At 50.3% G+C, this 18891-nt stretch overlaps 1 protein-coding gene across 1 annotated transcript; it reads right to left on the bottom strand.

Annotated features, from left to right (window-relative positions):
• Nucleotides 1-232: 232 nt before the first annotated feature.
• FOXF2 (forkhead box F2) lies at nucleotides 233-6207 on the bottom strand. The gene is made up of 2 exons (XM_064160730.1): nucleotides 5044-6207; nucleotides 233-1147 (listed from the first exon to the last, which is right to left on the bottom strand). The coding sequence occupies exons 1-2, from the start codon at nucleotides 6050-6052 to the stop codon at nucleotides 981-983; spliced, it is 1176 nt and encodes a 391-aa protein (XP_064016800.1). The 5' UTR covers nucleotides 6053-6207; the 3' UTR covers nucleotides 233-980.
• Nucleotides 6208-18891: the final 12684 nt, after the last annotated feature.

Genomic DNA, 18891 nt, shown 5'->3' on the forward strand with positions numbered 1-18891 from the left:
GACTCTGCTGCCCTCGTTACTTCAAGCCTGTCTAGCAGCAATGGGAAACAGCAGGAGCAGCTACTCCAGCGGCTCAAGGGTCTGAGGTTGCACCTCTAACTATCTGGGATGCCGATGTGGAAGGGTTTTCTCAGAAGGAGCCGAAGGAAAAGAAGCTCCCTGTCCAGTGCATCATTGTTTATGTACATTTTATTGAAAAAAAAATAATTTTTACATCAAAATATTTTGGCAAACCGTTAAAAGTATACATAAGTGCAAATATATTCTCCTTGTAAAGCAATAGTGTGTGAGTATACACGAAGTTTATTTAAAATAACTCATTTAAAAATACTGTGGTAGAAAAACGACTTTGGTAAAAACAAACCCACCCACCCACCCCCTCTCGCCCCCCAAACGCTGGATTGTGGCAACACTGGGGGGGAAAAAAAATGATTTTTCCACGGAGACTCTACAAGACAGGGCTAAAGTGGTTTAATAAGATCGATCGGATGGTGCTGAGGTCCACACGCAGCGTTCTTGGGGGAAAAAAATTAAGGCAGTGAGTTTCCCGTCGAGGCAGCAGCAAAAAGAGGGTCCTCGCAGGTGCTGAGCTGGGAGATTTCTCCTGTTTAAAGATATTTTCTCGTATAAAAATACCTCGAATCGTCCTCTTTCCTAAAACTCGGTTCTTTAGATGAAAGGAAGGTGATTTGCGATTAAGGTGGTCAGACTTGGCGTGAGGACACTGAAATTCCACCTAACCCAACACATCACACCAGGCGTTTTACTCTCAGGAGGAGCTTTGGAGCATTCTATCAGCTGTTCGGTGTCCTTTAGGGGGTGGAAAAGGATCGCAAACTCGGCTTCCTTGGGTGTCTTTGCTAAGTGACTGGTGTACTACCAACGCTACCAGAGTGCACATCCTATTTAACCTGCGTGGGTCCGTCTATAGCTCGGATCTGCTCGATGCCACCTGAGTGTCTCTGCTGGAATGCTTGCCTTCACATCACGCAGGGTTTGATGTCCTGACAGACACTTTGGTGGTGGTGGTGGTGGTAGTAAGATCCACCAGCAGACGGGTGAAACGAGGAAATGCCGTTAAAATTGAGGACAAAATCTTTCCTGTCACACACCGGGGATGGGTGATGCTGGTAGCGAGGCAATCCCACTGCAAGAGAAGCAGAAAAGAGCTGCTCAGAAACTGGATAGCTCTATTCGGGGTCCGGGTCGGGGTAGAGGAGCAGCTCTTTCTCCCTCACCCGTGGGAAGGGGAGGCTGCCCACATCAGGGTTGACATGCTGCTCTGTTCCCTCCCACCCGATTCGAGTTCCCTCTGAAAGGTTGGGGAGCTGCTGTCTGGCTTTTCCGACAACGATACGAGTGCTTCCTCGGGGTAAAATCTGCCTGGGTTCCGTTGCAAAACCTACCCTGGGTCCTATAATTTCGAGTCCCGTCGCAAAGCCCGTGCCGGGTCATATCATCCCGTGTCCCCTAGCATCGAGTCAGGATGCCGAAGTCCCCCGAAGCGGACTTGGGCACCGCCCGCGTGTGGGCTCCGGGGAACTACCAATGCTCTCACGAATTCCCGTGTCGTTTTTGTACGAGGGTTATGAGCTACGCACCCCTGAGGAGAGGCAGGCAGGGGGCGGTTGTTACCCACGGACACACGCGTGGCTGCATCTTGGGCGAGTGGACATCTCTGAGCATCCTTCCCGTGTGGGCATACAGGCAGGGCTGACCTCTTGTCTCTCTTGCTGCCCATCTTCCTGTTAATTTATTATCGTGTAGGGCTCGGAGAGCCCTCTGTGTGGGCAAGGGGAAGGGGTTTGTGTCTGAGAGGGGACGATGGCACTCGTGTGTTTTTATGGAAGCGCCACCTCACTTTGAATCCCATTCCTATTTTTCCTCCTTCTTCCCTCTCCCTGTATCGCTCCTGAGTGGGTTTTGCTTTTAATTTACATTAGTGTGGTTGAGTTCTACACACTAAAGGTTTGTGTGTGGGTATTGTACATATGCATTTCCGTGTGCTTTTGAGTCCGTTCGCATTCTAAGACACAGCCGGAGCACATCCTATGCTCCATCATGACCAACACACACGCAAAGGACACCGTGGCACCGACATGAAAATGACCGTACGAATCCTCGTTTTCATTCCCCATCGCCTAATTCCCTTCATTTTCTACAACCCGAGAGATTCTCCCGCCCCAAACTTCTCCGTAAGAGATTAGTGATGGGATGTTTAAATTGTCAGGATTGCGACTGGATCGGTCTGGGAGAGAAGAATTGCCCGAGCGGGGCCAGCTGGGTAAAGCCGCAGAGGGATTTGGGTTGGCGTGGGGATGTCAAACAGGGCTAGCGGGATTGTGTCAAAACTGACGGAAAATTTAAAGGGAAAACGTCTAAATAAAACGAATAAAAGAAGAAATAAACACCGTGGGAGTGCAGTTTAAAAAAAAAAATTAAAAGGGGGAGAATAAAATGAAGAAAAAAAAAAAGGGGGGGGGGGGCGGGCAGGAGAGATGTGTGGCAGTGAGAAAGAAAAACAGCAAAAGCAAGATCAGGAGAGTGGAAGAAAACAAACAAACAAACAAATAATAATTAAGAGAAGAAAGGATTCTTCCCCAGTTTCCCGCGACGGCATAGCCCTCTCCCCCGGTACTGTCCCCTCCTTCACCCCGCAGAGCTCCCTCTTTATAAAAGTGATTATTTCGCTGGATTTCCTCGGCTCTCTAATAACCCCGCTGGTATGCTCACCATAAACCGGGGCATTTTATTACAATCCTGATTCAATCATTTAACAGGATTTAACAGCGTGCGAAAAAAATCCACACTACCCCCTACCCTCCCCACACACACGTCCCCAAGCTTCAAAATCCTTTTAGCAGAACTCAGCCTCCTGTTTCCAATTTTTTTCCTCCCCTCTCTTATTGCCGAGTCTGATGCAAATCGAAGGGTTTAAATCTGCCCTGTAGCTGTCACGAGTGGAGTATTATTGACTGAACAATAGCGATTGGGAATGAATTTGATTTGCGTTTAACTATGAGAAAAGAGCAATTTACTTGCTGATGCTTTCGTGGGACAGGAGGAGAGAGATTATTGCTGGGATAATTTCGAATGGAAGATCTCGGATCTGTTTCACCCTTCTTTCACTCTGCTAAAACGTGTGCACCGCGGAGATTTTACATAGCACACGAATGAGGGTCGGATCCAAGCAAAAAAAAAGTTAAAGGTTTTAGGTTTATTATTAGTTAAAGAGAGAATGGATTCCACTAAAATCCGAGGCCCAGATCCTGAAACTGCATAAAATCAGCAGAGAAACGCCTTTTTGCAAAGGGAAGGCGTTAAACCTGAGCTGCTGGAAAGGGAGCTCATCCTCAGTGTGAAGAAAGCATCCATCGGGCTGTGTGTGTGTGTCCGTTCGTATCTGAACAGGAACTATTCGTATTTCTGAACAGAAACCATTTGCATTTAAACTGCCTCAGCCTCGGGAATCTTACTGAAGGCTTCAGGGAAATAAGGACCTTTCCTCTCTTTCTGTTCTTTAGCTTTTTGGTTTTGAAGAGCTGTTCTCAGGCTGCTCTGAAGTGAATATCTATCTTCCAGGAATGCTCTTTCCCAGCTCGGGGTCTGGCAGGGAGAAAGGGCAGCCGCAGCCCAGCTCCGCTGTCTGGTTAGCCCCAGTCTAGCCCCACGAGTGGGCCCTGCGGGGTCGCAAGGAGCAAAACTAACAGCAAAAACAAACAAACAAACAAACAAACAAACCCACTAACAATAGAAGTAAAGTCGAAGAACTTCCTAATGGTAAAGGTACATATTTTGGCGGGGGATGCCCTTGCCAGCCGGCCATCTTCTTGCTCCAAATCAGTGCGGATACAGGGAATACTCCTACACCGGAACGCCACTCAGACCGCGATCTGCTCCCCAGGCATTACCAAGAGCTGGGAGTGATGTTTACTTTAAGAGGGGAAAACTTGTAGCCACTTGCTCTCTCCTGGTACCCCACATCCCTTTTGGGGTGATGGCAAAGCCCTCCCTGATGGGCTCTCCACTCGCCCAGCTTGGGGAAGGCCAGGGCAGGCTGAGAGGCTCGCAGGAGGACGGGAAAATGATTGACAGGCTCCCAAAGAGGAGACGGGAGGGGGGACACTCAGGGCTGAGGGTCGCCTGTATTTGTAACTTGTTGAAATGCCCATAAAATTGAACAAGGCCCCGCTCTCACAGGGGTTAAGTCAGGCTAAAATCCTCTTCGGTGTGGTCCAGCCCAGACTGTCTTTGTTTGCTTAACCTCCGGGACCCACGTTTAAAAGGGCTATTTGGAAAATTTCCCCGTAAGAACCCAACATCTTTTACCCATTTTTGTGCTGGGATTTTTCTGAGCAGACATTGTCTGTAACCACTGGCCAGGGTAGAGGGCAGGGGGGAGGTGCTGGTGGGGGGGTGTGTGGAGGCTGCGGGGTGAAGGGGTGTCAGGCAGAGACCAGAAAACTTTACCCCCTTCTTGCAGAGCTACACTGGGTCCGCTTTAATCTCTCGCCGTATTTTTTGAGATAAGCGGGTGGGGTGTTGGTATGTTTCGGGGTGGGTTTTTTTTTTCCTCCCCTCGCAGTGCTTAAAGGATAATATTTAACGTTTTAATTTTGTTTTTTTAATTATTATTACTTCTCGCGAATCGTGGTTTACTGGGGCGGCTGCTATGAGCGAAACCACAGTCTGGGGCGACGGAGTTCCCTCCGCACATGTCGCCGGCACCAGGGTCAGGGGGACGTGATAGATGGGATGGAGCCGGGAGAGAGCCGAAATGAAGACGGGATAAATCTGGGAAAGAGACAGGTTATCCCATAGGCTCTCTTTGGGACTGAGCAAGAAGGAGGGATGCTCGCAGCCATACATTCCCTCCCCTTCCCTAAACCAAACATCTCCAGCCCACGCGTGTTTTCCTCCCTCTCGCAGACAATGCCTCTCTTTTTCCTACGCTTTGAAGGTCGAGGCTTCCCCGAACCAAGTTTTTACCGCGGGATGAAGAACTCCGAGGCTCCACTGTTCCCTCCGCCCCAGGGCTCCTACCTGAGAGGTCATCGCGGGGGCTCTGGTGCAGATATCCCTGCTCCAGAGAGTAGGAGGGCACGCTGGAGTGGATGCCTGAGGATGCAGCGTTGGCGGCGGGCAGACTTTGCTGCTTTATGTAGGGAGAGGCCCCCGAGGCTGTCCAGTGAGCTGAAGGGCTCGTATAGGGCGAGTGGCACTCGATGGCGCTCGCCATAGCCGGCGAGGAGGGCACGGGGCTGCTGCTGCTGTCGGGGCCGTAGTCCCCATTGGCAGTCACCGGGCAGCTGGCCATGTAGGTCGAGCCGGGGTTAGGCGACATGTGGGGGACGTGATGGCCGCCGCTGAGTCCCTCGTAGCCACTGGCCATGGCGTTGGGCATCATGTCGAGGTTGTAGCCATTGGAGTGGCAGGCGAGGGAGGCGGGTGGGGGCTGGAAGTCGAAGCCCTGCGGGAGGATGGAAGCTCCGAAGCCCAGCCCGTTCATCATGCGGTACATGGGCTTCAGCGCCTGGCATTTCCTCCTGAAGCCACGGGGCCGCCGTCGGAAGGAGCCTTCCTCGAACATGAACTCGCTGGCCGGGTCGATGGTCCAATAGTGACCCTTGCCAGGGCGGCCCAAGCCCTTGGGCAGCTTGATGAAGCATTCGTTGAGGGAGAGGTTATGGCGCACCGAGTTCTTCCATCCTTGGTAGGAGCCACGGAAGAAGGGAAAGCGGGCCTGCAGGAACTGATAGATCTCGCTGAGAGTCAGGCGCTTGGAAGGCGAGCTCTGGATGGCCATGACGATGAGGGCGATGTAGGAGTAAGGGGGCTTCTCCGGCCGCCGCAGCCCCGAGCTGGCCTTCTTGCTCTTGGAGGATGCCGCCGCCGAGGAAGAGGAGGAGGAGGTGGAAGTGGAGGAAGAGGAGGTGGAGGTCTCCAGGGCGGAGGAAGGCGGCCGGCTCATCTGGAGAGCTCCGGGAGCCGGGCTGCAGGAGCGGAGAGGGACGGGGGGCTCCAGCCGCTGCTGCCCGCTCTCGGTGGTCATCTGGAGAAGGGAGGGGAACGGGGCAGGGTGGGGTGAGGCTGTGAGGGAAGGGGAAGGGGAGGGGGGGAGCCGGGCGTGATGGGTATTGAAGCGGGGGGTACTCTGCAGGGTTAAAGCTGGTGGTGTTGGTGAGATGGTGATGGGGGAGGCTATGGAAGCTGCTGCTGTCCTCTGGGCACCTCCTCAGCGCTGTGGGGCGGACGGCAGCGCCCTGCGCATCCCTCCCCTCGGTCCCTTGCGCAATGGCTCCTCTGCTTTCCGCTACAGCGAGGCACTGGGGAGGGATGGACTGGCCCCGGCCCCCACTCCCGCCCTCCCCGCTCAGCGCCGGTCCGCTTCCTCCTCTGCCGCCCACCTGGGGACCATCCCGCTGCCTAATCCGGCAAGAAGAGGAAGCGCAAGAGCCTTCCCCCCGACTTCCAATCTCTTCCGCACTGTTATTCTTTCATATATACTTTTTTCTCACGTAAAAGGCACAGTGCGACCGCCTATCAGTTCCTCCAATCTTGCTTTCTTTCTTCCCCCCTGCTTCTTTCCTCTCAGACCCCCCTGAATCCGGCCGAGAAATCAACAAAGATAGAGGGAGGGGGGGGGAGGAAGAGAGAGACCACCCTCTTTCCAGGCGGCCTCTGCCCACCCATCATTTGGGCAGGAGCCGCTGCGGCACCGTCCCCAGCTCGCTCCCGCCGCTGGCCCCTCAGCGACGCTGGTTACTGCTTTCCCGGAGCTCCTCCCCACCCCTAAAGCGCTGGTTTGCCGCTACTCCCAGGCGCGGCCCCGGGAATAAACGGCAGCCGTTTACAGCCCTTAGCTGCTCTGCTGCTCTCCGAGGCATGGGCACGGGTACTGCGGGGTGCGGTGGTCACTCATCCCGAGAAGCCCTGGGCTACAGCGTCTGCTGCTCCTCACGCCTTCTTGCTACCTCTTTCCGTGGCCTCACCCCACTATGAAATGCAATTAATTTTCATAGGGCAACAGGGGTCGAGCCCCAGGACCAGGGATGCGCCCTCCCTCCGTCTCTCTGCCCCGCGGGCAGCGTTGGTGGGGAGTGGTCACTCGTGCTGGCCAAGAGAGAAAAGCGACCGACAGAGGCAAAGACCTGCTCTCAGATGATGGTGGAGGAGGGCAGTGGCAGGACGAGAGGCAGGGATGTAGGATGGGAGACAGGGGATAGGATGGGGGCGAGAGTGGGGATGGACGCCGTGTCAGTGTGCTTGCAGTGCTCTGTGTGTGTGTGTCTGTGTGTCCGTCTGTCTCCAGCGCAGCTTCGTGCTGGGAGCTCGCTGGTGGGTAGGGGCAGGGAGGGGGTGGGGGGTGGTCCCAGACAGTGACCTGCAGTTGAGTGGAAGCAGGCTTTTTCCATCAAACTCTGCCTGGATACCACACACAGAGCCCAAGTGTCAGTTTACTGCCCTGAGCCCGGCTCCTTTTCCCTAAGCTCCACAGTAATTAGACAAAGAAAACCTAAATTAACTGAACAGGCGTCGACAGCTTCCTCCAGATCACCACTGCTACATACATGGGAATGTGTCCGAAAAGGGCTCGATTGTATCTGAGGATCAGCTAAGGAAAACACTGCCGAGCCCCCGGTGTTTTCTACACAGTTTTAATAATAAATAAATTTAAAAAAAAAAAAAAGACAGAAAGAAAAAAAATAAAAATAAAAAGAAAATGAAAATGAAAAAGAAAAAGAAAAATAAAAAGAAAAAGAAAAAGAAAAAGAAAAAGAAAAAGAAAAAGAAAAAGAAAAAGAAAAAGAAAAAGAAAAAGAAAAAGAAAAAGAAAAAGAAAAAGAAAAAGAAAAAGAAAAAGAAAAAGAAAAAGAAAAAGAAAAAAAAGTTGCCCTTCGATGGACCATGTTTACCTTTCCCCAGGCATCGGTTTAACTTGTTCCTACCGCAAGCAAAACTTAAACAATAATAATAAAAATCTATCTATCTATCTATCTATCTATCTATCTATCTATCTATCTATCTATCTTTTTTCATTCATTCCTCCTTTCTTAATTTTATTTTTTCCTGCTGGGAGGCCGATGTGGTATTCCCGATCTCCCTGTAACGACCTGATCCAAAGAGCTTGATTAAAATAACCGTGTTTTCATCAATTAACAACTTTCCTTGTCCTAGATCGCTGACAAGTCTCCCTTTTCGCCTTCCAAGGCGGGATCTCTCTGTAAGTGTCACCTTTGGGTGACAGGTCCAAGTGATTTCTGCCGGCTAAACGCTCTAAAAAGAGGCGAAGACAGGAGGGATAAACTGCCTCAAAACCGTCCTAACCTGACCCCATCTCAGACAATTCGTTTTGATCATCGGTCGAGGGGAAGGAGGCATTTACTCCCCACGCGGATCTCACTATATACGGAGATATCGTTTCTCTGCCGGTCAAAGCCGGGCAGGGCAGCCTTACGCTGCTTCATCCGCAATTTGACACAGTCCTGCTACGACAATCGGGGGTAACACACCGAGTCAGACGCCTTCTACCTGTCACAGACGTGGTTTTGTTCGCATCAGGGGCTGGTTTGAAACAGAGCGTCAAGAAGTCCCCAAGACATGGTCCTGAGCAGGTTTGGGGAGACCCTGATTCAACCGATGATGCACATTTGCTGTTTGGTGGCGATGTTTATTTTAGTCTGTGTATCCACTTCTGAGCCGATCTCAGCTCTGGAACACAACTGGTTTGTTTTACCAGAGCACACGGAAATTAAACTTTTTGGCAGATTTGGTTACTCAGATGTTGCTCTGCAATCATCGTTCTTATTCTAGGAAATCTCTTCATTATTGCGGTTTCAGTTTCGTGTTCAGAACGCAGTCCCCTCTGCTCTGTCTGTTAAACGCAACAACTCAGACTAAACCAGTTAAGAAAATGGAAGACAGATATGAAAGATAAATGTTTACGGTTATCTCGAAGTACATTTTATTCCCCCCCCCCCCTTTCCTCCCTGTCTTTTTGTCTTTTTCTGCACTTTCCCCTTTAAAAAAATCAACAAACCAACCAACCAAACAAAAAAAAAGTCCAAATAAAAGCCAAAACAACAACAACACCACAAAAAAACCCTACACGCTCCAGGCTCTTTCCTCCCTTCTGAGGTCCTGCAGATGAGAAGCGTTTTTTCAATTAAACCCGAGACTGAAACTTAAACAAATCCCTCCAGTATTGTAAAAGTGCCTTTCCTTAAGCCCTGGAGGATTTTCCTCCTGCTGTCAGATACAGGCTGCCTGGGTTTAGATCCCAATCTGCAGCGGCTGACATCGAGCCCTTTTCCGCATGAGGGGAACGAGATGGAGAAGCCGAGCAGAAGCAGTGGCAGCAGCAGAGAGACTGGCACCGGCCCCGGTGGCCCGGGGGTGGGTGGCAGCCCCGCAGCGGCGGAGGGAGCAGAACAGACGGGATGAGATGAGATGGGATGGGAAGAGACTTCATTCGCAGCCGTCTTGCCCCGTTCTTTGTGCTGCTCCCGGGACCTCTTGACTTCTCAGGACCTCTGGCAGTAGCCGTGCGATCCCGATGTTTGTTTGGAGAGGGTTTTCCGCTTTTCTTTTTCGCGCCTCTCCCTTTTTTATTCTTCTTGACTATTTTTATAGACGCCTCCCTGAAGGCTGCCATCGGGAACTTTCTTCCCAGCTTCTGTTGAAAGCTTGATCTCTCCAGAGGCAAGGGGGAGATGATCACGGTATCCCAGGGGTCGAAACACCTCCTATCTCAAGGGCAGACAAGGACATTCAGCCTAAATGCAGGGGCCTACCTCTGCTTGCGGTAATAAGCCCAACCCTACCCCCAAAACCTCCCCAGACACTCTCTCAGCAGAGCACGGGGACCCCTCGCAGCGTTTCGCAGGGGTTACCTGGCTTATCACCACTTGCGTTCAATTGGCTTCCCTTCAAAATACCTCGGGAAATTCTTCAGCAATGACTAGATGTAGTGGGAGGAGATCAGCCTGGGTTAGGATGCCTCCATGAAGGTGGTAATGGGGCATCAGCAGGGCAGCACCTTGCTTTTTCTCCCTGCTACACAACTGTCCTGTCTGGTTTTGAGCGGTGACCGAGAATGGAGAAAAGGACCGGAAGAGAAACAAAGCTCGGGAGAGAAGTCAGCCGAGGAGCAGAACCTATTCGCCTTTGGTAAAGTGCTTTCCAATGGGGAATAGGCTCCAGCAGTTGGGAGAAGTACCACCTTCCCCTCCCACGCTGCTCAAGCAGGACCCTGGCTTTTGGCAGCATCCTGCAGGGAGTCGGGACCCCGCGACGGGCAAAGTGCGAGAGCTCGTTGAGCCTCTCCTCACAGAGGTTCTGCTTTCTCAGGGCGTTTGGTCTTTTCAAGGGTCTAAAACCAGTTTCTCAGCGTTTAGAGTCTCTGGGATGGTACCTAAAGCCTAAGATTTTGCGGCTGTGCTGACTCTCCAACCCCTCGACCCCCTTCATCCTCTGCACCCCACCTTGTCTTCGTTACTACATGGAAGCCAAGACACAAAGACACTGCCAACCAGCTTCAAGTGTCCACCCTGCATCCGAGCTCGCACAGCCCAATTCCATCCATCCATCCACGAGACTCTTCTGGGGGGTATTCTGCTGGGACCCACCGTGCTGCCCGTCCCACCTGTCCCAGGCTGGTGGGGGTGGGACACAGGAAGAAGGTCCCCAGATGTGTGTGCGTGTGGGAGCAGAAGCTCCCACTGAGGGAGGACACATGGCTGTCCTGCCGATATCGCGACAGTCCGTAGGAGCTGCGCAGACATAGCAACGATGAGACCTGCACAAAGACACAGTCCGCAGACAAAAATAGCACAGGGTTTGTAGAAGTCACCCGTCACACACGCTCGTACAGTGTCCCCCGCCCCCGAGTACTTCCACCGACTTTTTTTGTGGGTAGGCTTCGCTTTTTCTAAGCCAGACGACAATGCTCAAGATTTTATCCCCTCCCAACTCTCCACAGCTCCAGCTGAACTTCCCGGAGCATCAAAATAAACCCCCTACAGCGGTCAGGATATAGGTCACCTCTCGAAGAGGAAACACAACCCTTCCAAAAATATGAAACAGCTTTGACGTAAAATAAATAAATAAATAAAATAACTAAAACACTCCTTTGTCTTCCAGTATCCTCTGTAGGTGTAAATAAAGCGAGATAGGCGCAGGGTAAAATAAGAAGTGGTATGTTTCGAGATCAGAACAGAGGTGAGTACCATGGGAAGTGCGGGAAGCACTGGGGATCTGGGGGTGATTCTGTCCGATGAGGGGGCAGTCGTGGAGTTCTGCTCGATAAAGGGCAGGCTGCTGGCATGGGCAGCTGTGACAGAAATAGGGACGGGATCCGTTCACACCCACCTCCCTAGCACACCGCGGCAGGGTCTCAATGGTAAAAGTACTCAAGAACCAGCAAAAATATTAGTGGCAGCCTTCGTCGGGAGTGAGAGGGGAACCCGACGCTGTAAGAAAAGTGGGATTAAGGAATCGTGCCCCACTGACAGCCACGAAGAAGGGCGAGCACGGCTTGGCCCGAGATCTGAACACATGGCACCTTCATTTGGCTGGATTCTCCCCGCCCAGGTTCACATTCCGATCAAATGAGATTTCGCACTTTACACCTTGTCAATAATTCCCCTCCATGCTCTGGCCTTTAATGACTTTCCACATCGAGTATTTTAAGCGCGGCGAGGGAGCCAGACCTGCCCCCGGCTCCTGAGGAGGGTTGCACATTTCACCCTGCTCCCCACTGTCTCCCGGGACCTCCACGCAGAGTCCCCCCGTTCCCAAACTCCATCCCCTTCTCGCAGGAACACGCATTAAATCTCCGTGGGACCGGCCAGCGTGTCCTGCCGGATAGACAGCTGCTGGGGAGCCAGAGCGGGAGTGGTGTCTGTAGCATCGGAGGAGGAGTGGGTTTAATGTGGGAGGAAGATGGGGCCTGAGCTCATCACTGCTGAGCTCGCACCTGGAGTACTGGGTTAAGTTTTGGGGGCCTCACTACAAGAAAGACATTAAGGTGCTGGAGCAGGTCCAGTGAAGGACAACAAAGCTGGGTCTGGCGAACAGGTTTAGTGAGGAGCGGCTGAGGAAGCTGGGGTTGTGCAGCCTGGAGAAAGGAAGGCTGAGGGGAAACCTCCCTGAAAGGAAGTTAGAGCAAGGTGGGAGGCGGTCTCTTCTCCCAAGGAACAAGTGATAGGAGATGAAGTGGCCTCAGTTTGCATCAGCTGAGGTTTAGGTTAGATGTCACAAAAAACGTCACTGAAAAGGTTCTAGAACACTGCCGAACAGCTGCCAAGGGAGCCAGTTGCACTTCCATCTCTGAAGGTGTTTATGAGGCGCGGAGATGTGGTGCTGAGGGACACGGTTTAGCGCCGGACTTGTCAGAGGTAGATAATTCTTAAGTTCGGTGATCTTAGAGGCGTTTTCCAGCTGAAAGGATTCTGTGATTCCCTGATGTGCGCAGCCTCCAGCCCGGGCAGGCGGTGCTCACGGAGAGGGGCTGGCTGCCGGGGAAGGCTCTAATCAGGAGCAGGTTCCCCCGCTCTCTCCTTTCTTTCTCCCCCTCCCTCTCTCCTTTCGTGAGAGGTTTTCATTAATTTCTAAGTCGAGCCCATAAAACATAACGACCCACTCAAAGGTAGGGCCGGCCACCGAGACCCGGATTATTGCCTGATTTACGAACATAGTTTGGAAAAAAGTAATAATCCGCTCTCGCACCTCGGGAGCGAGCCTGGCAGGGCCGGGCACGGCGGATCCGCCACCTCCCACCTCCGCCACACTCCCGGGGATAGGGGGGAAGGGAGCCCTAAATCAGATTTTCCTTTATTTTTAATATCTGTGCGTCCGTGTGCTTTTACTGGCGGCATCTCCGCGCTGCATCCCCTTCGAGATCACCTTCCCACACTGGTACCTCCAAAACCCTGGGTCTGCAACAATCCTCCATGAGATCAAAGAGGAGGGCGGTTTGGAGGGGGCGATGGTGCCTCCGGGATCCTCTCTCTCCCTTCCCATCACCTTTTCTCTCTTTCCCTCCTCCATCCGGAAGGTTTTTATTGATGAGCTGCCTCCAAGCCCCCGCACGAAGAGTCCCTGTAGGGTTTGGACAACTCATCAGCCATCACTTTCGGTATCTGCTTCCTCCCTTTCAAATACAATCCTCGCACACCATATCAAGAAGGGATGGAGGGAGGGGAGGAGGGAGGGGAGCATGCTTGAGACCACAACAGCTACATCATCGACATCAAAATGATACCAGTGACCTTTCAGAAACATGGAGGCCAGGCCAAACACCACCCCTCCCACATGATTTACTTTTCCTTTTACGTTTTTTTCCCACTTTCACTGCCGCACTATACATACCATTACTGCTTCCTTTCCCATTATTCCTTCTTTTCCCATTCCTTCTCTGCAATTCCTTCCTTTCTCAAATATATCAGGGCTTTGAGTCACGCTAGCTCCAATTCTTCCACCATCGTGGAATTAGCGGGGGGGTGGGGAACGGACGGGACGGGGACGGGACACGGACGGAGAGAAAAAAAGAGTTAAAAAATGAAGTCTCAAAATGACACCCCCCCACAAGCTTCCCTCCCTGCCATGGGCACAGGGATGGCTCTCGGAGACGCAGTGTCCCCGGGCTGGGGGGACAAAGGGGACGGATACATCCCCACATAGGGGGCTGTTGAGGTACCCGTCCCCGGGGGTGACCCCGGTCCCGCAGCACCGTTCCGGTCTTTCCCTGTCCGGCACTGGGTGGCGCTGGGACGCTGGAAATGGGGCTCTGCACCCCCCCACCCGCGGGGCTCGGAGACCCTCTGCGTCCCCCATCTCCCTCCCCAGTTTCAACTTTCTCCCACAGATCCAGAACTGGTCTTAACCACAGAATCATAGAATCAGTCAGGGTTGGAAGGGACCACAAGCATCATCCAGTTCCAACTCCCCTGCTATGGCCAGGGACACCCTACCCTAGATCAGGCTGCCCAGAGCCCCATCCAGCCTGGCCTTACACACCTCCAGGGACAGAGCCTCAACCACTTCTCTGGGCAACCCATTCCAGAAGGAAAGCAGGGTCTGCATCAGAAAGTAGCTGCTGTGGAGCCAGGCAAAGGCAGCAAGATGAGCACCCACAGGCATGCTGTCTGAAATAACTTGTAAAGGATGAGTGACATGAGGAGGTGGACAGAGGTGTGGGAAAAAGCTCTGTCCATCAGACCTTGGGCTGGGGGGATTGACCTCATAGACAGAACCTAACTCCATCCCCAGCTGTCTTCTTGGACCTGAGTCTAACACTCTGGGAACTTACAGCTCTTTACATCTTCCCAAGCTGTGTTGAAGGACACTCTGTGATCTCCATGTAGGATTCCTGTCCTCGGTGTACATCCAGCCACTGGGTAGTGAGATGGTTGTGCTGCAGGGATCTGATCTGCAGATGCTCTTGCAGTCCAACAAGTCGTACCAGTGGGGGACATTGCATGCACACGAGAACAGACCTGTCTCTCCTTTACAGGAAGCTCTGCAAGAGAACCAGTGTGAACTTCACCTTGCAGAGGCTTAGTTTCTTGCATCCTGTAAGACATTAGCCAAAGAGTCAACCTTTATGACTGACCATGCATCTGATTGCCTCATCGTGTCAGACATAGAGGCTTAGAGGCTCTGAAAACATCCAAGAGAGAGCAGGGAAAGAAATGCAACAGCAGTCGCAGAGTGGGTGAGGGGCTGCCCTTAGGGAAGGCATCACAGCTCTGTTGCTCTGCAGCAATACACAAAAGATAGAACGTCCCAGCCCTGCTGTGATTTCAATTAGTTTTTTTTTCTTCTTCTTCTACTCCTCCTGCTCTCAGAAAAAAAAAAGGAAACAAACTCAAAGCCTGTGGGCCTTAAAGGAGAGGGAATATGTTTAACAGAAAACATCACATCTGCCCTCCAAACTGAATCTTACTACCAACTCACTCTAAGAAGCACTGGTTCCAAGAGGACCTACCCTGTTGTCCAGGCTAGAAAGAATGCAAGTGAAGCAGCTGATTGGAAGATGAAGCTGCTGCCAAAGCAGCCCTGCCAGTAACTAATTTATTATCTGAACAATAACTTCTTTCCAACTCCTGCAATTTGCAGTGTGGATCCAAGGGGAAGTTTGGCTCAGAGAAGGGAGCACGTTCCCATCTTTGAGCATCACACAGAAACATGAATCTGTTGCTGGGGGTGGAGTGTGCCACTGTCTTTAGAAGTTTGAGCACCTGTAGCACCCTGGCTCACCCATCTTAGTGGGACATCTGGGGGTAAAAGTCAGTGCACACCTGGATTGTGTTTCAGGTGTTTCCAACCTGCTTCTGGTTTTATTCTGATTTAATTTCTTCTAGGAGATTGGAGCCCTGCAATGTGGTAGATTCCCAGCTGGGAGTTAGAAGCTACAGTTTGTTATCAATTACCATTAAAAAAAACCTCCAACAAACAAAAAACAATACAACCCAAAACCAAACAAACAAAACCCCCAAAACTTCAATCCCAAACTCCAAACAAACAAACAAAACCATATATTGGCATCCATATATGTGTCTATAGACACATAAATAGACCTTTACCTATGTATAGATTCATACATACAGAATGACAGGATCATTAAGATTAGGAAACATCTCTAAGTCAAACTTTCAACCCAGCACCACCATGCCCACCAAACCACGTCCTGAAGTGCCATGTCTGCATACATAATACTTCTATGCAAACTCACCAGACTGGATAGTTATGTGCTAAAGGAACCAGTGCCATATACAATTCCTTATCTTGCCCTGCTCTTTTCCTCACCTGAAGCTTGTTCCAGTGGAGTTCATCAACTCTGTCCTTCTTCTGGTGTCAGTTGAGCTGTAGTTGAAGTATCCTGTGAGACACAGAGTGATGTCAGAGTGACTGATAGAGGTGAAATCTCAGACCATGCATTTGAAAATGGTACTTCTGCATGAGATGGTCTAATGTGACTGCCTTTGCATTTACAATCTGGTGATGTTCATGGTCTCTGCAGTAGGATGTGGCCGGGTAAGTGTCCTCCATACAGGTGAATGGGTGCTGCCTTTGGTTTGCAGGCTAGCAGGATGTGAGAGAAACCCCCCTGCTCTGTGTAGCTGGTCACTTTCCCCAAGCATCCTGTTGCCTTTTGGTATTTCCAAAGTGTGTCATGATGGCATAAAGAAGTTCTCATTTTTGAAAGGCTTTTGCTGGCATTTATAATCAGTTGACATCTGAGTGGGTGACTGAGCACCCGACAAGTTTTGTGCTGCCCTGGATAGTTCTGGAAAGGTATTAAGGACAGCAGAAAGAAGGAAGAGAGAGGAAAGATTGAGAAAAGGGTGACCTCACCGAAAGTGCTGTTGAGAATAATGGAAGTGATAAAAGCTTATGTGAGCAAAGATGGCAATTCTAAAACTAAATCTCAGCTCTAATTCCAGAGCAATCCTGCTGGGAGAGGCAATAAGATTGTAAGAAAGATGGGGACATGCTTTTTAGCAGGGCATGTTGTGACAGAACAAGGGGTGATGGTTTTAGACTAAAAGAGGGAGATTTAGACTAGCTAGAAGAAAGAAATGCTTCACACTGAGGGTGGTGAAAACCTGGTTGCTTGGGGAGGTGGTAGATACCCCATCCCTGGACTCATTCTGCATCAGATTGTCTGGGGCTCTGAGCAACCTGATCTAGTTGAAGATGTCCCTGCTGATTTCAGGGAGGAGTGGAGTAGTCGACCTTTAAAAATCAACCCAAACCAGTCTGTAATTCTATAATTCTTTTTTATCCCATTGGCCTTGATTTTCCACTCACTTCCACTGCTGTAAAAGAGGAGTAATTCAGCTAAATTGATGAGCTAGCATTAGTGCTGGGCTGGTATACAGAGCTTAATGAAGCCAATGGAAATCTTAATGCAAACACAAGTAAAAGCAGGAAAAAAAAAACCCAGAAACTTCCAGCTTTCCCCTATTTTGCATGTTATTTATCCAACAGTATTAATCAGCAGCAATCTCTTGGTGCTGGTGGAACAATGCAGGAGCATTGAGAGCAGTGGAAGTGGTACAGTTATTTTTGGGTGGGCGCCATTGGGCGCAGTCCATTTCTGTGGCCGTGAGTTGGTTCCCCACGAAACCACAAGGAGAGGGTTTTTGGTTGGCCTGGCTGTCAGGAGCTGGGGTGGAGTTTGAAGTAGCTGACAAGTGCATTAGAAAAAATAAATACAACTGGAATGCTTGGGAAGTTAGCTCAGCCAGACCTAGAAAATCATTTGGGCTGCTGCAAGAGGGAATATTCGCAGAAGGGATTCAGCAGGGAAATGCTTGGATTGGCTGCTAATCCCCAGAGCCAAGCACATTTTTCTATATTTCTGTAATTATATTATTGCCAGCTACTGTGGGACCGGTGACAAACAACAGCTGGTCACAAAGCCCATTGAGATTGATGGAAAAAACACTGCAGCAGCAATTAAAATGGTGAGAGCCAACAAATAAGGCAGCATCCAGCAATCGAGAGAACCAGAGCACGCTCGACAGCCGACAGTTCACTTCCATCCCCAACTTTAAATGCCTCAGTGTCAATCCCAGTGGTGTGACCCATAACAGCTGCTGTCTCCAGGCATTGCTCTAGACTCTCCTGACTGGATGAAGCACTTAGTGCCATGGTCTGGTTGACTGGCTAGGGCTGGGTGCTAGGTTGGACTGGATGAGCTTGGAGGTCTCTTCCAACCTGGTTGATTCTATGATTCTATGATTCTATGACACATCAAACTCAGCAGTGCTTTGGCCTCAAGTTTTGATTGAACCCAAATGAAGCTTCTTGTGTTGACAACTTGTTCTGATAAAAAAAAGTGCATTAATGTTTCAGTATTTCTGAGAAGATAATTTTAGACTTTTTAGATCACTGTGAGGGTGATGAGGCACTGGAGCAGTTTCTCCAGAGAAGTTGTGTTTCTGTATTACCTTTTACCTTGTATATTTCTGTATCTAACTGTATATGCTGTAAATATATGCTTGTATATTGTGCTAACTGTAAATATAAGCTTCATTCATATTTCCAGAGCCAGTTGAGTCTACTCTGGTTGATTTCCAAAGTGTGACCCAAACTGTCACACATTGGAATAGGCTGTCCATGGAGGTGGTGGAGTCACAATCCCTGGAAGAGTTCAAGAAATGAGTGGAGATGGCACTTTGGGGCATGGTGTAATGGTCATGGTGGTGTTAGGTTGATGGTTAGACTTGATCTTAGAGGTCTTTTCAACCCAAAAGAATTCTATGATGATTGTGTGATCAAGAGCCACAGGTAGATGCATGCAGCTCAGACCACGGGGTGGATGTTTACAGCTCACACCGCAGGATCGTTGCAGTGTACAGGAGACCTGTTCGATACCTGAGGTGCACACATCAATAGAATGATTACCTTTAAACCTTCAGAACGATATTTCAGCAACAATTTCCTTGTCTACAAGTTTACAAGGCTGTAAATGGCCCCTGTGTGCATAATGAATCCTGACATCATAGGCCAGGATTCTTATACACAGCAGGTTTGCCAGAACTTTTAATAGCAAGTTACACCTTGAGGCGAAACTAAACCCCCCAACTTTCTATTATAAATGTGACAATAAAATGTTCCTTTGAGTTTTCCTAGAGCTCAACGTTCCTCCTTTCTTCCTGTTCCAAGTAATTCTTTTTGCAGCGAGTATGGATTCGATACAGTCAGATTAGATGGAAAATGTGTTCTGCTGCAGACAGGTTGGATATTAGCTATTGTTACAAGGCAGGTTTTATGGCCAGGCTTGCAGGACCAGCACAACAAGGTGATAAAGAACGAGATTTCTTGCTCTTACAATGCCCTACTCATGGCTGTTGCTATTTCTGCACAGTACATGTATGC

Source organism: Pogoniulus pusillus, chromosome 21 (genome assembly GCF_015220805.1).
Source record: "Pogoniulus pusillus isolate bPogPus1 chromosome 21, bPogPus1.pri, whole genome shotgun sequence".
In the NCBI taxonomy this organism is placed as follows: Eukaryota; Metazoa; Chordata; class Aves; order Piciformes; family Lybiidae; genus Pogoniulus; species Pogoniulus pusillus.

Bases quoted from the DNA above. Each gene is read 5' to 3' on its own strand.
- FOXF2 (XM_064160730.1), bottom strand. From the start codon at position 6,052: ATGACCACCGAGAGCGGGCAGCAGCGGCTGGAGCCCCCCGTCCCTCTC. The intron at 1,148-5,043 runs GTAGGAGCCCTG...CTTCTCTTGCAG, and splicing joins CCCCCGCGATGACCTCTCAG to TGGGATTGCCTCGCTACCAG.